General features: G+C 41.3%; 1 protein-coding gene across 1 annotated transcript; it reads left to right on the plus strand.

The window, feature by feature from the left end:
- Positions 1-1,733: 1,733 nt before the first annotated feature.
- Positions 1,734-22,174, plus strand: LOC139754076 (very long chain fatty acid elongase 7-like). The gene is made up of 9 exons (XM_071671122.1): positions 1,734-2,416; positions 7,299-7,418; positions 11,810-12,105; positions 12,704-12,784; positions 14,157-14,213; positions 14,883-14,988; positions 15,783-15,955; positions 16,194-16,316; positions 18,087-22,174. The coding sequence occupies exons 2-9, from the start codon at positions 7,355-7,357 to the stop codon at positions 18,357-18,359; spliced, it is 1,173 nt and encodes a 390-aa protein (XP_071527223.1). The 5' UTR covers positions 1,734-2,416; positions 7,299-7,354; the 3' UTR covers positions 18,360-22,174.
- The last annotated feature ends 2,764 nt before the right edge of the window (positions 22,175-24,938 follow it).

The raw sequence follows: 24,938 nt of genomic DNA on the forward strand, positions 1-24,938 counted from the left end.
CCTATTCTTCCGCTCGTCCTACCGGTACAACCTACAACTTACAAGCAAGATCATTTCATTGACCCAACGGATCCGGCGATGATTCATTCACATGTTACACATTTCTTTGTGGCCTTCTCTCAACGTTCCTTCCACCTCCTGGACACACACACACACACACACTCTCCCTTCCAGTCTTCGTTTCATTTCTCTCTCTCTCTCTCTCTCTCTCTCTCTCTCTCTCTCTCTCTCTCTCTCTCTCTCTCTCTCTATATATATATATATATATATATATATATATATATATATATATATATAATTCTTTTCAGTTTCTGCCCTAGTTCCACACGTTACTTCAGAGACTTCTATCATTGGGGGCAACGGTGGTAGCCTAGAGCCCACGCTGGTGATCGAGTGTGACAAGAGCTTTTAAACAACATACAATTTGCTTTTAACAACATACAGTTTGCTCTGCATATCATAACCATTTATTCGCCATCTGGAACTCGACCTCCTGACGTCTTTCCACTTCCAACCCTTCCATCGTGGTGTGTTAATTCTTCGAAGGGCGTTTCACAGCGACACATCTTACTTTCCACTCCTGAATAGGACAGATTTCCAGATTTATCTATGTCTTTAGTCAAGAATAGAACCGTTCGTTATGCTGGTATTAACCGATTTGTGATCGAATACACTCGTATTGAGAATGGGTTCAGATATCCAAATAAAGTATATTAGCTCCGGCAGTTTCTACTAAGGGCAGGGTATACGTGGAGACAGTTTCTGCTGCACTCGTCCTTTCTGTTCCTGGTCGGAACACGCGTTTTCTTCGTACTTAACTTGGCAGTTTTCCAATATTTACCATCTTAACCTTCATCTCTGCAGCGGGGCACGGGTAAGCCTTGACATAGGGGTAACTCAACTATATATTTCACAGGACGGTAGCATATATATATATATATATATATATATATATATATATATATATATATATATATATATATATATATATATATATATATATATTCAAGGTCCACATGGGCAGAGTGGAAGGAAGTTTGAAGATAATTATTTCTTGACTGGGAGTTATAACTTTGACAATTGACGCCTAAATGGCCTTGATATTAGTCAGGCTTTATGACTAAATAATAAACCAACCACAAGATGGTCCACGGCTGAGGTAACACACACCGGCATCTCGATACAGAGAGCAGCCACAGGTCGATGACCCGTTAGAACGCGTACGTACATCTGGTGCACGTTTTTCCAGTACCCACTCTTCCTCTTCACAAAACCCTCTGCAGCGTCGGTGCCACCAGGGCAGCATACGTTGGCACGTATCTATTTTTGGGGGAGCAGATGAAGAAAACTGACCCCCGCCGCCATGACTGACCACTTGGCGTTGTTCCGGTAAGCGACGGTTTTTGCTTTAAATGACTGCCAACTTTTTGGAAGCCTTGACGTCCGCTTGCCTTGCCGGCGGCTCGCCCCTGCCCCATGTCAATGCCAGCTACGTTACCCTACATCTGAACACACGCGTGTGATACCACCGTCTGGTACGCCCGGTCACGAGCTCGTGTCATTTCTGGAGCACATATATGTGGGCTCCCGACGACATATGATTTTCAGGAGTGCGTCGGCTGCTGGATGTCAGTCAGTTGCCCGTCAATTGTCGTGGGGCACGTTCAACCAGCCATCAGAGATGCTATAGCCTGTCGAAGGTGCGTCGTCGCTCGTCATGTGTATGTACCAAAGCCGTTACAGGCATTCCAGTCTCTCGAGGGTATGTCACCAGAGCGACATGGGTGTGTGTGTGCGCCTGGCTGCTGTTACCTCTGTGTAGCAAATGAGCTCCCAGCCACGCGGCCAGTGCGCAGGTGCGGGACTAGCCAGGAAGGAGAGGGTTAAGTCTTCCACCAAGCCGCCGGCGGGTCCGCCCCACTTTTCTTGTCGGCTGCCGAGGTGTTCAGCAGGGCTTGGGGCAGGTCCAGCCACACTCGGGCGTCCAGTGTTACATCTGCGGGGAAGTGGATGGTATCGTCCTCGCCTTCGAGTTGTCTCACTGCTTCCGCCGCCGACGCAGCAGCAGGAGGAGGAAGACCCGTAACCCGTAGTCGAACTCGGGCTTTTTACTCCAGTGTGAAACGTATACGGTCAGTGATCTACAGTGCTGTTGCGGTGGTTGTACGTGGCTGAAGGAGCGACTGCGATCACGGCTCATTCCAGAGAAAGTCCAGAACAGGAACTAGTGAGGTGCGCTGTCGGTTGGGTATACTTTTCTGAGGAGCGGCCTTGGTGTATCAGACGTCTCTCGTGATCTGTGGTGCCTCACAGCCTCTCTACCTTACCCGCGTTGGTGCCTTCCGGACTGTTTACCCCACCCGTGTACTGCTTCACAGCCTGTCTACCCCCACGCCCGTGTGGTGCCTCTGATACAGTGAGTACCGTGTCTTACAGTCTGTACCATGGTACTGCAGGCGATGCATGACCAGTGCTGTACCTTAGTGTGTGATGCCCTGTACCTTGTGTCACGGTGTGTGATTGTCTTATACCATGTGTCACGAAGTGTGGTGCCTTATACCTTGCATCAAGTTGAGTCTGATGCCTTATATGATGTGTCAAGTTAGGTCTGCTTTGTACCACGCGTCAAGGAGTGTTTACTACCTTACACTGTGTGTCAATGAGGGTGTGGTGCCTTACATAATGTGTTAAGGAGGGTGTGGTGCCTTATACCAAGTGTCAAGGAGGGTGTGGTGCTTTATACCTTGTGGTATCATGTACCTTGTGTTAAGGGGAGTTATGTGCTTTGTACCTTGCGTCCAAGGATAGTCGGGTGCCTTAAACCTTGTGTCAAGCGTAGGGTGTTGCCTTATACCTTGCATCATGGAGAGTTTGGTGTCTCATACCTGCTTTAAGGATAGTGTGGCGCCTCATACCTCATGTCAAGTGTTGGGTGTTGCCTTGTACCATAGATCAAGGAGAGAGTGTTGCAACATACCTTGTGTCAAAGGGTGTGTGGTGCCACATACTATATTATGGAGAGCCTGTCAATTAAGGGGTTTTTAAAAAGTACTTTAAAAGCATGTAACTCAACGGTACGACCTCTGAGCACGACGGTACAACCCTTGGGTATGATGGCATGATCTGGCCTGAACCTAGAGCTGTACCGTTATGCTTGGGGTCGTACCATCAATCAAAAAGATTGCATCGTCGTCTTCATGGGTCGTACCATTGTACAGAAAGGTTGTACCGTCGTGCCCATGGGTTGTACCATCGTGCACAAGAATTGTAACGTCGTGCTCAAGGATCGTACCATCGAATACAAGAGTTATCCCGCCGCGCTCAAGGATCGTACCATCGTGCACAAGAGTTGTACCGTCGTGCTCAAGGGTCGTACCATCGTACACAAGAGCTGCACCGTCGTGCTCAAGGGTCGCACCATCGTATAGAAGAGTTATACCGTCGTGCTCAAGGATCGTACCATAGTACACAAATGTTATACCGTCGTGCTCAAGGGTCGTACCATCGTACACAAGGGTTGCACCGTCGTGTTCATGGGTTCAGCCATCACACCGGTGCAACGGCCACCTTCCTAGTGCTGAAAACAAGTTTTTTCTTTTTTTTTTCTACATCTATTTTTTTTTTTCCTAACTTTCATATCTTGTGTTTACCTCTGTGGCTTACGCGTCTGATGTCATGCCTTTCCTCCTGTACCCGTGAAATCCCTGTTGATCAACTCGGCTTCTGCGTCGGTGACCAACATTCTTGGAGTGGTGACTGTTCGAACCTCGCCTCGGTGGTTTTCTCTTTTATTTCTTGCTTGGTTCTCCCTGGTGTCTTGACACCCCCCCTCCCTTCCTCCCAACCCCCTCTTCCCCCTCTCCTACCGCCTGCCTTTCTCCCCCCTCGCCTTTCCCTCCTCCTACAGCGTGAGGACAGCATTTTCGGCTTGGTGACCTGCAGTGCCTTGTGTCGTGCGAATACTCTATTCTCTCAGCAGGATGCTGACCTGTCGTTCTTGGTAGGCACTGTATTCTCAGAAATGTTGACCTGAGGTTCTTGGTAGGCACTGTACTCTCAGCAAGGCTGACCTGTCGTTCTTGGTGGGCACTGTATTCTCTCAGCAAGGCTGACCTGTCGTTCTTGGTGGGCACTGTACTCTCAGCAAGGCTAACCTGTCGTTCTTGGTGAGCACTGTATTCTCTCAGCAGGATGTTGACCTGTCGTTCTTGGTGGGCACTGTACTCTCAGCAAGGTGGTTGACCTGACCTGTCGTTCCTTATCTCGGTGAACATTCTCCTCTCCGCTGGGTGACCTGGCGAGTTCTCATAGTCAGGGGGGCATAAGCTGGAAGGTGGGCCAGCCACGAGTAGGGAGGGACATGATGAAGCACTTCTCCATCACCAGTGAGTCGGGGGGAGGGCGGACGAGGAACGAGTCAAGCCACGAGGATGTATAATGCAAGCGTCACATATGCGAGGCATCAATCTCGACTCGTTATCGAAAGTAAATACATTAGGTCGTTGTCCAGCGAGAGTTAACATTCTAATTTGTTTCTCCAGGTGGGAGGCGTGTGGTGTGGTGTGGCGTGGGACGTGCGGTGTGTGGTGTGGGACGTGTGTGGCGTGGTGTGGGACGTGTGTGGCGTGGTGTGGGACGTGTGCGGCGTGGTGTGGGACGTGTGTGGCGTGGTGTGAGACTTGTGTGGCGTGGTGTGGGACGTGTGTGGCGTGGTGTGGGCACTTCTGGTGTGAGAAGAGTTTCGTGCCGATTAAAACCCCTAGGTTCTCGTACCTGTCCCTCAGAGAGAGAGAGAGAGAGAGAGAGAGAGAGAGAGAGAGAGAGAGAGAGAGAGAGAGAGAGTAAGGCTACGTTGCTCGCACCCTCCCACAACAGGAAGGCAACAGGAGAAAGCCTCAAGACTTGGCACCATGTTTGGGCCAAGATGATTGCATCGCAAACACTAAGGTTTCTCCTCACAAGCACTTCGACAGCTAGGGAGAGTTGACGACACTAAGCCGTCTGTCGTACTGTCTTTTTTTTTCCCCCTTCCACGCTCGATGAACAGCTTGCGAGTTGAGCACATGGTAAGACCTGTCCAGTGAGGAATAACCATGTTGAGGTAAACAGTCCCTTTTGAAAGACATTTAAAAAAAATAAAAAAGGCTCAATGACCCTTAAGGCTCAGATCACAGGCCGAGCCATCGTAATCAAAAGGTCGCACCGTCGTGTTCAAGGGTCGCAGCGCTGCGAATCCCTGGGGTCGGAATCCTCACTAAGGTCACTCCGATGTGTTGCCATTTCCTGTCCTGATGAGGCGGCAGAGATGACGGCACGGCCACCAAGTTGTGGTGCAAACCTCAGATACCTCAACACCATCTGGTGAGGGTGGGAGATTCACCCAGTCCTCACCCGGACACTGACACTGCTTCCGAGGCGGCCCGACACATTGTGTAGGGGGACAAAATACCCTCTGATTGTGTCGTCAAGACTCGGTTAATCAATCAAGTCAGTCATCCAACGTAGCAACCAATATACTTGCCTTGCAATTAACTTTCTAGTAATTTTCCTACTGAACCAAAGATGCGATAAGAGTATATAGCACTTGGATGATACAATTTCGTTAAGGAGAAAGTTTAGTCTGTTCATGATCATTGTCCATTTTTGTCGTAGGGCAACTGAGAAACAGGAGAGAAACGTGATTCGACGTGCAAAAAAAAAAAAAAAAAGACTAAACTTTCTCCTGGATTATTTTGTTCCGGGGTTTACGTTGTCCTGGAATAAGTCATCCTAACATGGGTCATCCTAGTCTGGTTCAACCTGACCTACGTCATTTTGTCTTGCCTCATCCAGCCCATGGCTCATCCTGACCTAATTGGTACGACAAAATTCGTCCAGATGTCCTCGACTTGACCCTGCCCACATGACCAAGTCGGTGACGTTTAGCGAACCTGATGGACATTATCATATGAAGCCTCACAGGTAGAACGTCATCTCTGGTACACTCCCAGCTCGAGAAGGAAATACACAGGTGTACTACGAGGGGTGTGAGACCACGGGTAGATAGATACATAGACAGAGAGACAGAACGATAGATAGACTGAGAGAGACACACACAATGAATACATAGTTATACATACATACGTATATATACATGAAGTTAAATGCAGGAATGCATATATCAGTACGTCCGTAATGTATGACGGTCATAAAAGGTTTTGACATGGGAGGAGTTCGAAAATAGCCTTCCACAGTTGATTCTCCCACACAGTATAATGCAAAATGATCTCTTCGAAGAGATCACCCACAGGAAGTGAGTTTTTATGAGCAGCTGTGCGTGGAAACGAGTCGGTAGCTATCACTAACCTGTTCCTAGCTGGACGAGGTCTTGCTCCTGTGAGGATACTCAGTTGTGGGTCTCTTGTACACTGGGTTGTCTGACGTGAGCGAGCCAGAGATAATCATGTGACTGACCCCAGGCGTGCGTGGGGGGAAGGGAGGGTTGTATCGAACCCGCGACCTGGCTTTATCACTCAACAGAGAGATGTTATACACGCGACTGCCCAGGCCGGGAGAGAGAGTCTTGATCGCCAACTTCCTTGAAATAAAAGACAGGATACAATGGGACGACGTCAGGTATAAAAACTGGAAGCTCCTGCTTTCTAAATAGAAAACAGTAACACAGATTCTCTTGACATTTGGCAAGGCTAGTGCATAGCGCTCACTACAGGAAAAAAAAAAAATATTAGGAGTCGAGAGTATATAGTCGCGTGAATTGTGTCGTTAAATGCAATGTGTGAGATGGGGAGTGTGTGTACTGTGTTTGTGGACCCTAAGCCAGCGACCTACGTGAGGTTGAGGAAGTGGAAAGAATAGACAGTAAACTGGGACACATACGTCTAAAGGGCGGTTATGGGTCGAGTGCAAGATAATTCAATACAATCACAATTCAATAACAATCAATATCTCGGCTCTCTGATCCGACACGTACCCTCGTATCAATAGAGTCTCATTCCAATATCTTAATTTCTCTACGATTTTCTACTGCTTGTTTAAACCATCTACATCGTTAATGTGCTGTCTCGCAAACGTCTGAAAGACTGTCTTGTGGTTTTCCTTCCCTGAAATAATGATTCTGTGGAATTTAAATGTGATAAGTTTGTTTGTCGTGTCTATTTAGCCTAAGAAAAAACAGATACAATGTCTGTGTTGAAACTACAAAGGGGTGTAAAATAAAGGTTGACGAATGAGAAGATTACTGTCTTCAATCATTATTCTAGGTATACAGAATATCCCAGTCATGCAACTCGTACTTTCAGGAGGGAGGAAGGTTCGGGACGTCAACAAGAGCGGCAGCGACGCCTCGCGCTCCAAGATGGCGCCGTCACACAGCAGCCCCCACCCGCCACCCCGCCCGCTCCCAAAAGAGGATGTTAAAGGTACACAAGACGGCAGCTCTGGTTCACTTGCCACTCTGTTGGTAGGTTGGCTATCTGGGCTTAAAGGCCTACTGACAACCGAGGTTATTAATGACACCCAACGGTAAAACTTCAACAAGTATTCAGGTTAATTCAAAGACCATACACGCTCTCATTGCACACACACACACACACACACACACATATATATATATATATATATATATATATATATATATATATATATATATATATATATCCCATACTCCTTAAGCGTGAGACATAGCTGAATAGCTGATGTCTGTGATGTAGTCTGAGGGGCTGGTGTGGGTTGTCTGTGTAGAAAGGTGTCTGTGTTGGACCGGGCGAACGTGTGTGTTTGTTGTGGCTGTCTGTAACACGGTAATCATGTATGCCATCCACACAACTTTCAGACGTCCTTTCCATGACCTTTGATTATAGGAACGAACTTTCTCTTTCACTTGCTCTTCTCGAGGCTTAATGTTATGATGAATACCTGCAGCATGTTGCTGGAATAATGATAATAACAGAATAATAATAATAATAATAGATAATAATAATAATAATAATAAAGTAATGACTGTCAATAATAATAATAATAATAATAATAATAATAATAATAATAACAATAATAATAACAAGAATAATAATAACGTAATGACTATCACTTATACTAATCTTCATAAGTATTATCATCATCATCAGTATTCATATATAATAATAATAATATATAATAATAATAATAACTCATCAATGATAATCTAGGACATAGTACAAAGAAGGTCCTCATTTAATATCAAAGCAATTCAGCACAAAAGTAACACTGTAAACTTGCATGATCTAAGAAAGCTCAAAGAACATGTTACATTTTTATTTTGGAAGGAAGGGGGGGTGGGTCTGTGATTTAACTTGATACTGACGGCCTTACTATCCCTGACAGCTGATAGGCCTAAAGCTCAAATAACCAACAAACCATTCGATAACAATTCAACTATCGTTAGTGTACGGTTGAGAACTAACGTAACCATATATGTCAGAATGATAAAACCGAGATGAAATTTCGTTTAAAAAATGTCATGTGTTCAAGTAACAGGCAATTGATAAAAAAAAAAATCCTTTATGAATAGGTCAGGCTTAATGAACTTTGCGCTATCGGTACAATGACCCGACTCCAAGGGTAAGGTCAAAGGCCAAGGGTTTTACGTAAAACGTCGTGTTGAAGCTTCGCTTGTGGTGCCTAAGTGGTTTAACGATGACCAGCAATTCGTGGTAGGTCAGACTCCATCAGACATACTTCTTACAAACAGTCAAATCGTATTTTTTCCTTTTTTTTTTTTTTTTTGTAAAAACTGGAACCTGGCAGACAAAGAACTGTCGCACGAACCAGTTTGATCAAGGAAAAATAATTCAAAGAGAAAGAAAGTTGGGAGTAAAAAAAAAAAAAATGGACGATGGCCTGGAAACCTAGCTAAACAAAGCAATCGGATTAAAAATGTAAATGAATCCCTTTTTTTATGGTAGACGGATGGCACAAAGATTTGTATTTACCATTCGTAACCACCACGGTTTCACCATCTATATCTATCTAGCTATCTACATCTATACATACATATATTAGGCGTAACCGGACTCCACCTTCATGTGCTTACGCTGGGGGTGAAAAAAGTCACCTTTGGGAAAGTTACGTTATCGTTAATGGACGAAAACGAGTAGAATTTCGCCGAAGAACTTCTCACGCTTAAGGGAGTCCATATTTTCCCTCCTACTGGATACAGCGCAGTCTTGGAGTTACAGATATCCATTAAAATGGGCCCTGGGGTTATATGATTAAAATGGTATACCGTGTATCAACATAGAATTACAATATTTCAAAATACACCACAGTCTATTGTCTAACGATCAAACCGGAGGGGAATATGAATATCTGGGTGCACAGCAGGCGAAATACCCTCGTCCAACACTCGAATCCTAGCTAGCTCACGCGTGATTCATAATCAATGCAGAGGCTCGTAACTTTCTAGTTAGGTGGTATCCGAACAGACGGAGAGAATGCAAATTTTCTCCCAATTTCAGCCAGTGTCATATTAAGCTGACGCTCAGGAACATATTAGGAGACATTTATGATGACTCGTACCTAACTTTCCCTTCCCCAGTTCGCGTAGGCTGCCGGTGGGAACAGACCTACGACCCTTGTAGTCACATGTTTTTAAAACACTTGACCATCATTGCTCTTCACGCACCTCCACATTAGGAAGTAGACCACTTAAGACTACATAGGTAACCTAATTTGGATGATAATCATAGTGAGATTTCCAGTTGACTCGTTACTCTGAGGTCCATGTCCAATGCTGACCACGCTTACTACGAGAAAAACTGAAAATCCTTAAAAAAAAAAAGTATAGTGGCTATTTTCACTGTGAAACTAGCTCAAATCGCTTTTTATCTTCGGCGTTTGAGTACAGCGTGGAACGCTGTATCTTCTGATACTGACAATCGTATGTTGTATTTCTAGCTATAAGCACCTACAAGGCAGTGAGCCACGATCTGCAATATACGTCACATACAATATACAGGGGAAGGCGTTCTGCACATACTTCGTGGAAAACATTATTTTTTCCTTATAGATTTCTATCACAGCAAAATAACAGTAACTTCTACCCATACAAACAACCTGATAAAAAAAAACTACCCATAATCGTTTGTTGCAGTCTTCATGTCTGGTTTAGAGTCCTCAAAGTATTATTAATTTGATTACTGATGTGACTTTGCTGAATTACCGACAATAATTACGAGTCGTGGTGGTGAACCCTAGCCAAAGATATGCCGTTCGCTCAACACAGTTGGCTGGAGTTCGCCCGCTAGACAGCCTCGCTCCGTCATGGTTCGTCTGCGTTACATAAACAATGATGAGGTTACCACACAATAGTTTCGAGGAAAGGTTTTCTCGTTGCACAAAAATAAACTTTGGTGACGAGGCAAATCTTCTGCATCATCCTTAAGATGAATATCGTTACAACATGGTGTATACTAACGGGGGGGAACAACACGGCAGCCTAGCCACACTAAGGTGTGGGATAGAAGACCTCGGAAACACCATTGTGAGGTAGGGTAGGGCTGCCAGACCCAGCTATGCGGGGTACAGACCACCGCAACCACCGTACGGTGTACGTGGGTAAAGTGAAGAACAATAGGAAGCGACTCAGGGTCAGGGATTTTAAACGTAACTGACACCTGATCGTGTGCATAGGAGAGCAGTTTATGCTACGTGTGAGAGAATTGTGAATGACGATCCTAAACTCATGGTAATCAACTCGAGGTATGTAAACAGGACACTTGAAATGTCCTTTTATTATAAACCTGGAAGATTCTGCTTCAGCGTAGTTCACTGGGCAGAGGGTGATGTGTGTAAATGAATAACAATCCTAAGTTAACATCACCCACCACCTATTCAATAGTAATGGTTCAAGATACACTAAACAGACAGTGATAAGATACTCCCTGTCCAGCACAACGGGGCGACCTTTCAGCACGACGGTGCTACTTATGGCCTGGTCATTGACATGATTAAAAAAAATCAGGCGAAAGGTCTTACCATCATACCTAAGGATAATAATGTGCTCAAGGGGTTAAAGATGAGTGCTAGGTTCCTGTAGGGTCGTCAGGTTACTGTAAAAAGGAACACACACACACACACACACACACACACACTTTAAGTACCAGATCACAAACCTGTGATGTCTACAGAGCCGACTTATGTACGAAAAAACAACTCGAATTCTTCGAATGAGGACAGACCTACGCCTGAATTAAAAACGGCTGGCGGTGTGGTCGGCTGGTCCTCGCAATACAACACTATCATTTGAGTTGGAATCTTAGCTTCACACCAGCTATGGATTCCTGCACCCACTTGAGATAGCATCTTGCGTTGGCAGCCGCCTACCGGTGATTGGGTTCTTGGGCATTAGGCCTATCAACCGCCAAGGTCATTAATGATAGAGTGAACGTTAGGCTACATCCACCAACCACAAGGTCTTTGACACCTTCGTCGGGTGCTAAGGATAACTATACATCGACATAGACTCCCACTGTAAGTGGCTAACAAGCTCATGAGCCGCATGGATTTATGTCAAGACTCGAAAGAAATATTGCAACAATATTACAACGATTAAGGTTTGCCTCCGCCTGTGAGTATTCAAGTAACTTGAAATGCTTTAATATCTTTTCCTATTCCCAGATCCTAAAGACAATCATAAAACACTACTTTTTCCACGCTTTGTCGCTACATTTCCGCCTTCATTTCTGTTTTCTTAGAACGAAAGACAATATCAGTCAAGGCTTTCTTGATGACTCACACAAGTATCATAAAAGATGAAATCTAATCTTCTGAACAGACGAAGTGAAGGAGCTGAGGTCCAATGGGTTTTGGGCGGCTTTGATCACCGTGCTTAGCTGCTTGTATGGGCAACTGACGGTGGCCAAACAGATGACACCAGACCCTAGACAAGATTCGTGGCTCCTGATGCACTCCCCGCTACCTGCCCTCACCGTCTCCCTCCTCTATGTGGCCGCCGTCACCTGGGTGGGTCCATTCTACATGAACAACAGGAAGCCTATACCAGGTCTCAGGACCATAATGATGTATTACAACGCCTGCCAAGTCGTGTTCTCCACCTGGCTTTTTGTCGAGGTAAGTGACTATTCTCGTTTTCTTTGCCACGGGTGTGATACAACTTTTTTTTTCTTTTTTTAAACTTTCTTGGTAAATGAAATACACTAGCGAAATAGTCCGTATCGTATTAAACATTTCAGATCGCTCGTATTATTATCTAATCTGTCTCCGAAACCAACATTTAAGGCTAACACTTAACTTATAAAAGGAGCAACTGATTAATCGATTTTTTCTTTGCAGTATCTCGAGTGTGTTCGATAAACAACAAGCATTACTTCGAAGATTCGCTAATCCTATTTTGAATTCATTTATTCACTTATTATCGACGGTTGGCGCTGAAGGCTCTTATATGTGATACATCCATATTCAAACGATCATTAAAAAAAACTTCCTTCGAATGTCCTAAATAATCAAGAAAGAAGACATCAAAAGATTTAATTTACGCTTTCTGCCGATTTCGTACGAACTATTCATCAACAGGACAGGAATATCAGTTAAAATTATGACTTGATCAGCTTTCTTACTAGGATTTATGTTATACTACCATCAAATCACTCATGAGAAATGAATGCTTGTTAGTGATCATCGTTGTGTTTGACTTTCCTTTTTTTTCCAGGCTGGTAGAGCTGGCTGGTTCGGGCGCTATTCCTTCATCTGCCAGACGTGTGATTACTCAAACAACCCAAAAGCCGTCACGGTGAGGACCAAACACTCAACGACACGCAGATTCTACATACATAATACAGTCATGTGTTACTACAGGTCTATAGGTCTTGAATATTCAGACCTAGTAATGAAAATAAGTACCAGAAAACCTGGGGCACTATGAGAGGCCTAGGACTGGTATAGAATCAAACGGCCAAACTGAGTCATACACAACCCACGAATAATTTCTGACTTACTTGTGTATATCACTCTAATCTCCTCCGTGTTGTGCTTAAGCAGGGTTGTGACTCTACGCTGCTTTGAAGGGGAATACTCCGCTTGAATTATGAGAGATAAGTCAACTCTCACTCCAGTCACCTGCCAAATGTCTCGGGGTAAACATACCCTATGTTTAGACAGACTCGTCACATACACATACACGACGAAGGTGTGAAATACACAAACTGGTAACTTGCTGGCGGTGAAGACAAGAAGATTCATAGAAAACGAAAGAAATCAGAGCATCAAAGAAAACGATACCATCTATTAGGGGGACTAGTCTAAAAGTCTCTGCCCTTTTCGGATACTATCCAGAACATTTTTACTGATAGTTACACTAGATCAAAGCTAACTCTTTCACTTATAAAACGATATTCAAGGGTTTATTTCAATTAAAATTTCGTGTGTGATACGATTAATTTCGGGTATTTGTGGAAAAAGATATTATGCATGTACTTTGACATGGCTTTGTTCATACTATAGTTTATGAGCAGTTGACTCAGTGACCATTAATCATCTTTATGATTTATTTTTCTTTAAGCAATAGATTCAGTAGCGTTCAGGTGTTCAGCTTAGAAAATTATTTGCAGAGCACAAATTAAGTAAATCGTCATCAGACCTCGAAACATACTTTGCAAGTTGCATTCTTGTGACTACAGGGAATAGGTCAAAGCTTTAATTGCTGCTGAATATGTAGATGAATGAGTCTGAACTCTGAACCTACTATATCTAAACCGACTCACTTCGAACTGTCTGAATAGAAAAGAAAAACTGTCTCAACAACACTAAACAACACATACTTCAAAATACAAACATTTCCACTACCATGTATCTCACTAAGTGTATAACTTGTCTCACACAATACGAGAAAACCCACAGATAGAACTCATCCCCTATTCAACTATAAGGAGGCAAAATTCACTACAATATGACTATAATTTTCCGTATCAAGGTACCAAAACAATCCAGTGTGATTTAAGATATAGGGCCTAGATTCCAATCCCCCCTCTCTCTCTCCGCTGCAGAAGATGGACCCATGGCTACCCATTCTCTCTATCATTTTCCTTTACATTATCACACTGTGAAGTACCTCTCCTCCTCCTCCTCCTCCTCCTCACGTAACTCAGAGTACCTCCGTCTTGCAGATGATGCACTGCGCCTACTGGTACCACTTCTCCAAGTACGTCGACCTCATTGACACGGTTAGTGGCCCTTGATGTTGGGTTATTCTGACCCAAGGTTTATGTCGTCAATGAAATATTAGATGAGAGAGGTAACTGCTGAAAGCGAGTGTGTTTTGATAGGTTTTATTTCATCCAGTGATGACTTTCGTGATTTTTCTCAGCTAAGTAGTGTCCACATTACGTTGGTAGGAGTCCAATGAACACTTATGGACAATCATATTGTGGCTACCTGGTGGTTTGTGGGCTTGAACTTCTTCAGTGGTTATATATATCTATATTTAGGTCTTATTAGGATTCCAGTACATGTAATATCTCCTTTAAGTCAGTTGGTGAGAACTGCTGGGCAATGCCATAGTGTGTTCTGTCAGTCAGAATCGCATAATCTACTCTCATTTATTTGCCATTCATCTACTGTTTGGTATTCTGTTGTTGATGCCAGTAGTCCGTATGAATTACTCCCTAGATAACTGTTTACTGACAACGTCAATGTTATTAGCTTTCCACTAAGTTATTTTCTCTCTAGCTATATGATATAGACTATGCAAAAAGATGTTTCGACATTCATCACACTGATTAAAACAATCATGTAGATAGATATGATACCAAAACTATGCATGATTCAATATTTTGAATGATGAAATGATGATTTAAAAAGGACTGATGGATAAACGTACTTAATGGTTGCAGGTATTCTTCGTTCTCAACAAGAAATACGAACACATGTCGCTGCTACACATGTGCCACCACACACTGATGCCCATCAGCACCTGGTATGGAGTCCGCTACCACCCAGGTGAGCTCCGGTGTGAGGAAGGCTGGTAATATGAGAATATTGGGGGGCGTCATGTGAGATGGGTGCGTTGGAGTGGTGTGTTGTTTGAGATGAGTGTGTTGGGAGGTGTGTAGGGTGTGGTTATTGACCCTGGATGAATAGATGAGCGATGGATTACCAGAGAGAAAAGTCAGTAACTTGTCCCTCTTTCTACCACTACGGAAATTTGTTCTCCATTGAGCTTAAGTATGGACAGCATTTATACCGTAGCTGTTCAAAGCTGAGACTGTGTCCTGATACTGAGCTAGATGCAACCATGAGCCTCCATGGCCCATGGGGAAACTATTAGTAGATAATAAACAATTGACAATCATTCGGCTAAGATTCAAATTTGAGGTAAATTCACTTTAAAATAAAGAAGTTCTGGTGACTTGAAGTAAACTGTTTTTATCAAGGGGCCATTTTGGGTGTTGGTCACCATATTCAGTTTTACAGAGGTCCTCCTAGACCGGAGGTTTCAGAAATGATTTCTATATGACTTTTTTTTTTTTTATCTTTGGCATAATTGGCCTTATTTGTATAAATCAGAAACACTGGGAAAATTGTAGATTTTAACAGATAAACCCGATGTTAAACAACTCATCATGCTTGAGATATAGGCGTGATATTTATCACGCGACATATCTGGGCTTTAGTTCCACGTTCTTAGAACAGTTATTACCTAATATGTCCAGGATTCACCACCTTATCATTACGCAGCGTACCTCAGCTTGAATTCCTCGATCATAGATAACATTCACCTGCTGTATTTCCAGGTGGTCACAACACATTCTTCGGGTTCCTCAACTGCTTCGTCCACATTGTGATGTACACCTACTACCTGCTGGCAGCCATGGGTCCCAGCGTCCGGCCATACCTCTGGTGGAAGAAGTACCTCACTAGCCTCCAGATGCTGCAGTTCACCGTCGTTTTCTTCCACTCCTTACAGGTATGTTGTGATATCCATTGGTCCTCTCGCAGCAAAGGAAATAATATGTTAAATTATTTCGTAGCTTTTTTTTCTCTTATAAAGGAATATGTTTGATCTTGGGTAGGTGTAAGTGATGGAGACTAAGAGAGAACAGGTAAAGGAAAGGGAGGAAACTGGATTACAGAGGAAACATGGGGATAGAAAAGGCAGAGGGAGGATGATATGAACACCCACTAACCAGCCACACATGTTGCAGTTGGTGTTCATTGAGTGCGAAGTGCCACCCGTCCTGATGAGGTGGGTGGGTTTCATCTCCGTCATGTTCTTCATCCTCTTCGCTGACTTCTACATCAAAGCTTACAGGAACAGGGGCCAACAGGTAAGTTACTTGCCAGAATCTCATAGTCTCCCTACAACTTCTTACTTTTTCCTTGTAAAAAATTGTAAGGGCCGTTCAAGTTTTAGGAGTAACTATTGCATTTGCGGTACTCCAACCCTTGCCTCCTGCCATCCTGTTTGCTCTGTCATTATGTCGCTCCTATAGCCAGTATTCTTGTGAGCTCTCAGTGTTTCTCGACTGACTGAAGAGTAGAGAAAAGGGCTTGACATACTGTTCTGGCGAACCTACTCGGCTTACATGAGATTACGGGGTCTGGATAAATGTCGAAACAGAACGGAATAACACAGAACAGCACTTTAACATCAAAAAGATGGAAAGAAAACTATAAGGAAACGGATGTGATATGGAGAGTCTCATAATGGAAATGTTCTTTGTTTTTATTTCGAATTTCTTAATCCACTTTAGCCGAGGAAAAACTTTTCCAACCATCTACTTATTCTTCGTTACATAGTAGTAACATAAAAATTTTCATTGCCAAAGACAAAAATCATGCAAGCTATTCTTAATGTTATGAGTAGTAAAACAATTTACATTTTTTTTCCATCAGATTTCCGGTAAAATGGAAAATTAGATTTTTGTTTGTCCATGTTTTTCATTCTATATGATAGAACAAAAGAATTCTCTTTAGTTTGTGTTTTGCAAAAACACAGGAGTACCCCTTTGCTCTGATCCCCTCGTATCTAACACACAAAACGACTCTAGACCACGTTTTCAGTGGCGTTTTGTCCATGAAACTCTTTAGCACGACGGTGCAACCCTCACACACGACTGTACGATCCTTGAGCACGACGGCACAACCCTTGAACACGACTGTATAACCCCCTCAAGCTCCATTAACGTAATTCTTAGCTACTGATGACTTGTCGTCGACATAATCCTAAAGTTTCAGGTCACAGTTCACACCCGATGCTTTGAGTCTGTACCATCCTGGTGAAGGGATTAGAAGAATCTTTCAAATGTTTTTAATAGTCTTCCTCCAGCTGAGAGCTAAGTTAAGGATTGATGACGTAAATCATGTTTCAATTCTTGAAATCTTTCTCATCGTAAAATTTTGAATGAGTGAATCAACATGAACTCCATTTTTTTTGATGATTTCAATGTTTCATCCTACATTTACAGTCTTTCCCTTTTAGGAAACAGCCATTGGGCTCGTATTTTCACGATGAAAGATTCTTTTTCAACACATAAACAGGTTTTGGCTTATGTTCTTTCTATTCAAGTATTGACAGAGTCTTTCTCCAAGAGAAAAATAGCTTTAGATTTGTGTTCTTAAGTATTTACATGTTTAAAGCGCTTCTCTTCTAGGATACAACTTTCGTCTTATGCTTGTATATATTGTTTAACTGCTTTAACCTAAATAGCTTAATCCTTGTATCATGCAGGAACAACACACGTCATAGATATCATTCACTTAGACATGTTATTGACACTCATCAGATTCATCTGGCTAGACTGGGGAAAAAAATCTGCTAGGAAAAATATTATTTCAGCTTACTAATGTTCTAACTTTATACTGATTAGGTATATTGTTGTATTCATCCACACTACCAGCCATGTCCATGAATATACTTAGTATTTCACAGAAATTCATATTTACTATGAATAGTTACTTTAGTATTTAACAGGATGCAATGGTATATATATATATATATATATATATATATATATATATATATATATATATATATATATATATATATATATATATATATATATATATCAGGGTTTTGATTTCTAACGTATTTTCAGACAAAACCGAAAATGACTGGAATCCAGAGTGACTACACTCACGAGGCGGCCATATGTGCTTCAGATGGGGTCGTGAGCAGCGTCTCTTCTGGCGTCTCAAGGAGAATCATGAACGGTTTATGTAACGGTATGTCAAAGAACATACCCAATGGCGTGCCCAATGGTATCTCTAACGATATGTCCAACAAAGTGTGTAATGGTATAAGCAGGAGCGGATCCCAAGCTATACCATTGAGTCTTCAGAAAGAAATGATGTTGAGAAGTCGTGTGTAAACGAAGTTGCTCTGTACCGCATGCACGGGGAAAGTGTGTGTGTGGCATTCGAAATGTCTTTTACGCCTGAGGGTGTTGAAGATTCATAGGTTGGTAGTTACATATCTTGACGCTGATGGGCTTTTACTGGCCTGGCAATAGATAGGCCTAAAGCCTATGAACCAATGAAAACACAAGAACTATATATGCACTGGGAGAGTGTATGGTCTTAGAATCATCATGAATATCTCAAGATTGTTCAACTGATGGTTATAACTTGACGTGTACGGCCAACTGACACTGGCAGTAGAAAAGCCTAAAGCTCAAATAACCAATTAAATAGTAAACGCCTTATCACTTATTGTACATTGTATATCTGACTTTTGCTTCAAAAAGTAGTCTAAGTGACCTCAAGCCAGCTGCTAATGATTTAAAACTCCAGTAAAATTCAAAGTACATGTATATTTTCATCAAGTTATATAATTCTGTGTTATGATTTGTGGAATACCGACCATGCAACAATGAAAACCAATAGAATCAACGTTATATAAATCATACTTGATTTCGTTAAAGGAAAAAAATAGGAACTACCCATACTACGGCAATGCCTGGAGAAACTTTAACATTTTTTGCTGACCTCTTCGATAGCTTCCATGGCTTTATAAACATCAGAAGACTTGCGGACGGGTCGTTAGTCAGATGAAAAAAAGGGTACAGAAGCAAGTTCGTCCTCCAGATCCTGTTCAATGCTCAGGTTATCACTCAGTATCAGTCATGACGGGACCTCGCGTGCACTTACACAGGCCAATACGTCACCTCTCCTCCCTCTCACTCACCTTCAGCTCACATCTCACTATCTCACCTCACCTGAAACTTCATCCCATCTTTATAAAGGCGTCTCCCGTTCCCTCACTAGACCATCGTCAGTTTTCCCTCAACACCTTAACCGAATGTTGGGCCGTAGAAACACGTCTCTCGCGAACATATTACCACAAATTACCGTTCCATCTTGTTTCCTTCTCCGTCGGCTTGGACGCGGTCAGACCGCTGCAGTGTTGCCTGTGTGACTATTTCTTTATGTTTACTTAACAAGAAAGATACTCAAGTGCTTTTTCTTAAATCATGAAAAATCAGGCAATAAATGTTTCCCTTTGGGCTCATATTTGGCAACTTTAAGAATAATTTCTGTAGGTATAATTCAGTGTTGCTGTATGATAATTATACAATTTAGAAGGTAATATGTTAACGTTGTTGTCATTTATTGAAAAGGATCACAGTCCAGTCTCTATATCATTCTACGAATCACAGTTTATTTTCTTTTTTCACACTTTACGTCGTAACGATTCTTTTCCTATATCAGTCATCACTGTTGACTTAAGTATAATGTATGCATTTATTTCCAAAATACGGAATAGAATGTAGTTTGTCTGTCTGATGTCCATATGATTAGATGTGCAGTGTACAAATTCAGTATCATCACCTTATATGCATGTTTACAATATGCAAACATATGCATTTACTCATATTTGCAATGTTCTCTACCATAACTAACCAAACAACCTCCTGTATCACTATAGTTTTGTACTTGGAGGTTGTCCGAGTTTACCATATATACGTATATATCTGTGGTCATCCTTTGTTTAATGCTGTAGCTGCTGTTTTTCATATATATATATATATATATATATATATATATATATATATATATATATATATATATATATATCCCTTTTGTTTATATCTACACTTGTAGTACCCCTTATGTATACTTTACAATGAGTCTCCTTCCCTTCCGATGTATACCCATTCTAGCCGTATGAGAAAGTTGAACAGAAATTCTGTTTGTGTCCCTTTGCTAACATCAGTGTAATGCATCTTCACCGAGATTTGATTATGGGTTTTATGCTCACCAAAACAACATAGCGAAACAGTGATGTATTAACCGTTGCGTTATCAAGACTGCACGGTATCACACCCTGTATAAAAGTGGTAGCTGAATTTACTACAGAATAAGAGATAAGGGCGATGGTGATAACACTATATCAGTTGAGCAGCAAAATGTAAAAAGGTAATACGAGAGCAAAGAAAATAGTGATCCTTTTGATTTCTTTAGATGAAAAAACGTTATCAATCACTGAAATATGGTTATTTATCTCAATGGTGGGATGTCACGTACCAAATGCATTCTATTTCTTAGTTAACAGTGTCTAGAAAAAGATAATTTTTCACAGTTAACGTGAATGTTAATGTTGTAACGAATGATATGTTTTTGATATTGTTTTTACATAAAGATATGCAGAAACTGTCGATAATACTTCGAGCAAAAATATATATGTTTGAAGTTGTTGGTTTTATCGAAATAAGATGTTTTTTGTTGTGATGTTATTATTGACAAATATCAATGTTCTAGATTGTAGCTGACCTCTGTGGTTGTCGTAATTGTCTCTGTTGGAATGACTTGCACCAAAGCGCATTCCTGTGGTGTTGTCTCTTAGTTATAATGACGATAGTTTAGTCAAAATGTATCTTATTTTCCTATGTTTTCGTTGAAGTAGTTTAAAAGTTCTGTATGACTGTAAGATATCAAAGGCCATGTATATATTAAGAATGTAAGTGGTGTTAGGATTATCCTTAACACCTGAGGAAGGTGTTAAAGGTTTATATTTTAGTGGATTTAAGTCAACGTTGATGTCATGTCATTGATAACCGTCTATTGATACGCCTAAAACCCAACCAGACGGCTAATTGACCCGTAAAACCGAGTCTGTGCTTCTGTGTAGTCAACAGAATTTATGTCTGGTTCTTTTTTTTAATCAAACTATATTCTTTATTATCGTTTTTATCACATTACATAATCTTATTTTATGGTTATGAACCGTTACACTTGTACTGTATTTATCAATACTAAAAACTTTACTTCTACTTTTTAGGGCTGAAAGATTCTACATTCGAATGTTTGTATTGTCATAGAATTGTGAATAAACCAAATCAGTCGAATTTATTTGGTATGAAGCAATCCCTCGTTCTTCAACAACACACCCAAACACTGAGGAACCCACTACGCTATAGTTACACACGGGCCGCGACCTGTGCCAGCAATGGCACCCCGAGCACACACACCCAACCTGTGTCAGTAATGGCAACGGGCCGCCATTGTCATGATCCCGTGCCAGGCTTAACCTGGCGAGGCTTTACACACACACACACACACACACACACAGAGAAAAGAATGAAGTTTTAAAAGATGTCGACGGTGTAGACTATATATATATATATATATATATATATATATATGTATATATATATATATATATTCCTATGAGAAACATTAAAAAAAAGACGTAAAGTAAAATACTTTTACAGTATAAGAGTGGTGGATGGATAGAACCAAATGACTGAGGACATGCTTAATGCAGACAGCATACGTGGATTTAAGAGGCTTATGATAGCAGAGAAATGTTCAAGAGATGGGACACCATGAGTGTAAAACTCCCTTCCCGTACAGTACAAAAAAGTAAATGCAAATAGGTAATGACAACCAGACATACACAAATATTCTAGTGAAGGTTAGAGGAACACTATCTCAAATTCTCTGTCATATGAAGCATTCTTGCACATTTTCTTTAGACAGATACATGAAATATTGCCTTCTTTTTTTGATTAATTGAGATGAGATTAGGGTAGAATGATATGTGAGAAACTGCGTATTATGAGAGAAAAAGTATTGTGTCTATAATTCTTGACTTTGTATGTACAATAACCTGTATCCCTTCTGCTTCTGCTTCGTGTGTTTGTACTTAGTGTGGAATCCTTAATAATAAAAAAGGTAACTGATATGTGGATTCTCTTTCCACCAATGACAGAAATAATTACTGGACGAATATACAAGGAAGGTATAAATAGTGGGAACGATTCTAGTGTTTTCGTAACACCGTCAATCTTTCTCTTTTAGGGTGGGAGCCTAAAATGCTGCAGGATCTGTATCTGTCCCTCTTACCACCAATTCAATAGCTTCCATTGCCAATTCCCACCATCTATCATCACTACGCCGTGAATGGCTCATGGAGAGAATCCAGTTCAAATATTCAATGGTTATGGCTGCTAGAGTTATATTTTGTCATAATTGAAGATTTCAAAGGGAGTTGAAAGGTGAAGCCATTGCAAGTCTACTTCTTCATACCCAAGCAAATATTCTGAAGTGTTGGCACAAACAAAAATGACATGGAGAAAGACCTTCAGCTAAGATCTTATGACCTTGTTACTATATTTGGTCTAAAGTACCGAACACGACAGCTTCTTGAACACAGTATCCAATAAATGCATGTCACTGTGACGCTGAATGTTAAGAAGGACTTCTGGTGTCTATATTTTACACAGACCGAATGATATTTTCGTCACATCTGCGCATGGAAAATCTCATACCTTCTAGATACAAAGCAGACTTGATATTAAGATAACTTGAGCATTTACAATATCTAAATAGATTATTCTTTACTTGATAAAGAGATCAACTTTCTTAGAGATGTGGAAAGGCAAAATTGTCCCCATTATATTACAGAGAAAAGATCATTCGTAAGACTGAATTATATTTGCATGAAGACACAAATAGAAATCACACCATATCAAAAGTGTCTCACCATTGCAACGCTACCACACCTCGGCCTTAACCTCTCTGTCTCTCTTGTTAGGAAACTTTTGAACAATATATTAAGGTTAACAACCACACACGCTTGACATCAGATCCTACCAGGTTTCAAAACAGGATCGCATGTGACATCCGCTTATCTCGTCCACACCTTCACCTTACCAGCTGTATTACTGTTTAACATGAGGAAAAAAATTCTCTGTAATCTCTCCATTTGGTTGCATGAGCAGAGGGGCAACTATTTTAGAACAAGGGCGATGTCTGAATATTTCTTTTCTGCAGTTGGGGACACGCGGAACATAGCATGACGTCATTAACACTTAGGGAACACTCGGAACAGAACACTGACGTCATCAGCAGGGACAATGTTGACGTTTTCCCTCCAGCTCCTTCGGCTTTTCAGCTGTGCGTATCAATAGACCTAGGAATCAGAGACCATCTTTTCATGATCGTCCAGCTTCAGCGTACACAAAAATTGAGTATCATAGTATACCCTCTTCCGTTTTCTTTCACAACACACACACACACACACACACACACACACACACACACACGCGTATTCCGACTTGCTCATCTCTACGCCAGAATTTCTTAGTTTCCTTCACTGGTCTCATCACAGGTAAGTGCTTAAGTGTTACCAATCATCGACCCTCTCGTAACCCCACATCAATCTAAAGTTATCTTCATACGGTCATCTTTTTTTAACACAGTCCCTCGTCGTAACCCCACATCAATCTAAAGTTATCTTCATACGCTTATCTTCATACGCTTATCTTATCTTAACACAGTCCCTCGTCGTCATCAATCCCTCATTTCTAAACTGATCCAAGTGTTTTTATATTTTTTTTGGGTTTCCCATTACATATCCAAGTCTGTGACGCATTTGTTTTTCTTTTTTATAGATTCCTGATCATGCCTCTGAGAAGGCGAAAGCTTGAATGTAATGTAATGTTTACCAAATGGCGTCCTAGCTTCGTCTCTTCGATGTATATCAACTGATTTATATTTCTCTCTTGTGTCTCCCCTGATGATGCGATCATTACACGAAAGTGCACTTGGGAACTTATCGTGTTTCATTTTCCCCGTGTACTCATAGGAATATCTTGATCACGCGCAAAATTGTGATCCTTTCCAATATATATATATATATATATATATATATATATATATATATATATATATATATATATATATATATATATATATATATATATTCCCCTAATAACCAAGTGTGTCCTAAAAGAAATAAGAAAAAAAGCTGGTGGATGAAGATGATCACATCTGGTGGATGAAGGTCATCGCGTCCCCCACAACCGCATTACGGGGTCAAGAGAAAAAGCCTTCGTCACGCGTCCAGAGGATTCAACTTTTGCAACCCGGCGATGGACGTTCGCCGCCCAGGGCCTAGTTTTAGCGGTCACGTTCAACTTGTGCGTGTTAGGAAAAGATTTCTGCGGCAGTAGGTATGCGCGCCCGAGGAAAAAAAAAAAAAAAAAAAAATATATATATATATATATATATATATATATATATATATATATATATATATTCCTATGAGGCCACGGGGAAAATGAAATTTATCGTGTTTCATTTTCCCCGCGGATCCATAGGAATATTTTGATCACGAGCAAAATTGTGATCCCTTGCAATATATATATATATATATATATATATATATATATATATATATATATATATATATATATATATATATATATATATATTCCTCAAATGAGTCAAAGTCTTCCTATCATCAAGTAACGACGTGGCTTGTGTTGGTTATAGCGCAACGAATATCATTACAGAAATCACCGTCATCTTCGGAGATAGATGTGAGTTATTGTTAGGTAAACATATGTATTGTAGGTAGTGGTTGAGGCCTCCTAGGTTCGGTGGACGATGGTCGGTAGTAGAGGATACAATTTAATAAGTCTAGCGGTATTCGCTTACGATCG

Source organism: Panulirus ornatus, chromosome 16 (genome assembly GCF_036320965.1).
Source record: "Panulirus ornatus isolate Po-2019 chromosome 16, ASM3632096v1, whole genome shotgun sequence".
In the NCBI taxonomy this organism is placed as follows: domain Eukaryota; kingdom Metazoa; phylum Arthropoda; class Malacostraca; order Decapoda; family Palinuridae; genus Panulirus; species Panulirus ornatus.

What these genes read in the sequence shown, in the direction of transcription:
- LOC139754076 (XM_071671122.1), top strand. Translation starts at nt 7,355, where the DNA reads ATGGCGCCGTCACACAGCAGCCCCCACCCGCCACCCCGCCCGCTCCCA. An exon ending in ACGTCGACCTCATTGACACG is followed by an intron (nt 14,214 to 14,882) that starts GTTAGTGGCCCT and finishes TAATGGTTGCAG; the next exon opens with GTATTCTTCGTTCTCAACAA. An exon ending in TTTTCTTCCACTCCTTACAG is followed by an intron (nt 15,956 to 16,193) that starts GTATGTTGTGAT and finishes CACATGTTGCAG; the next exon opens with TTGGTGTTCATTGAGTGCGA.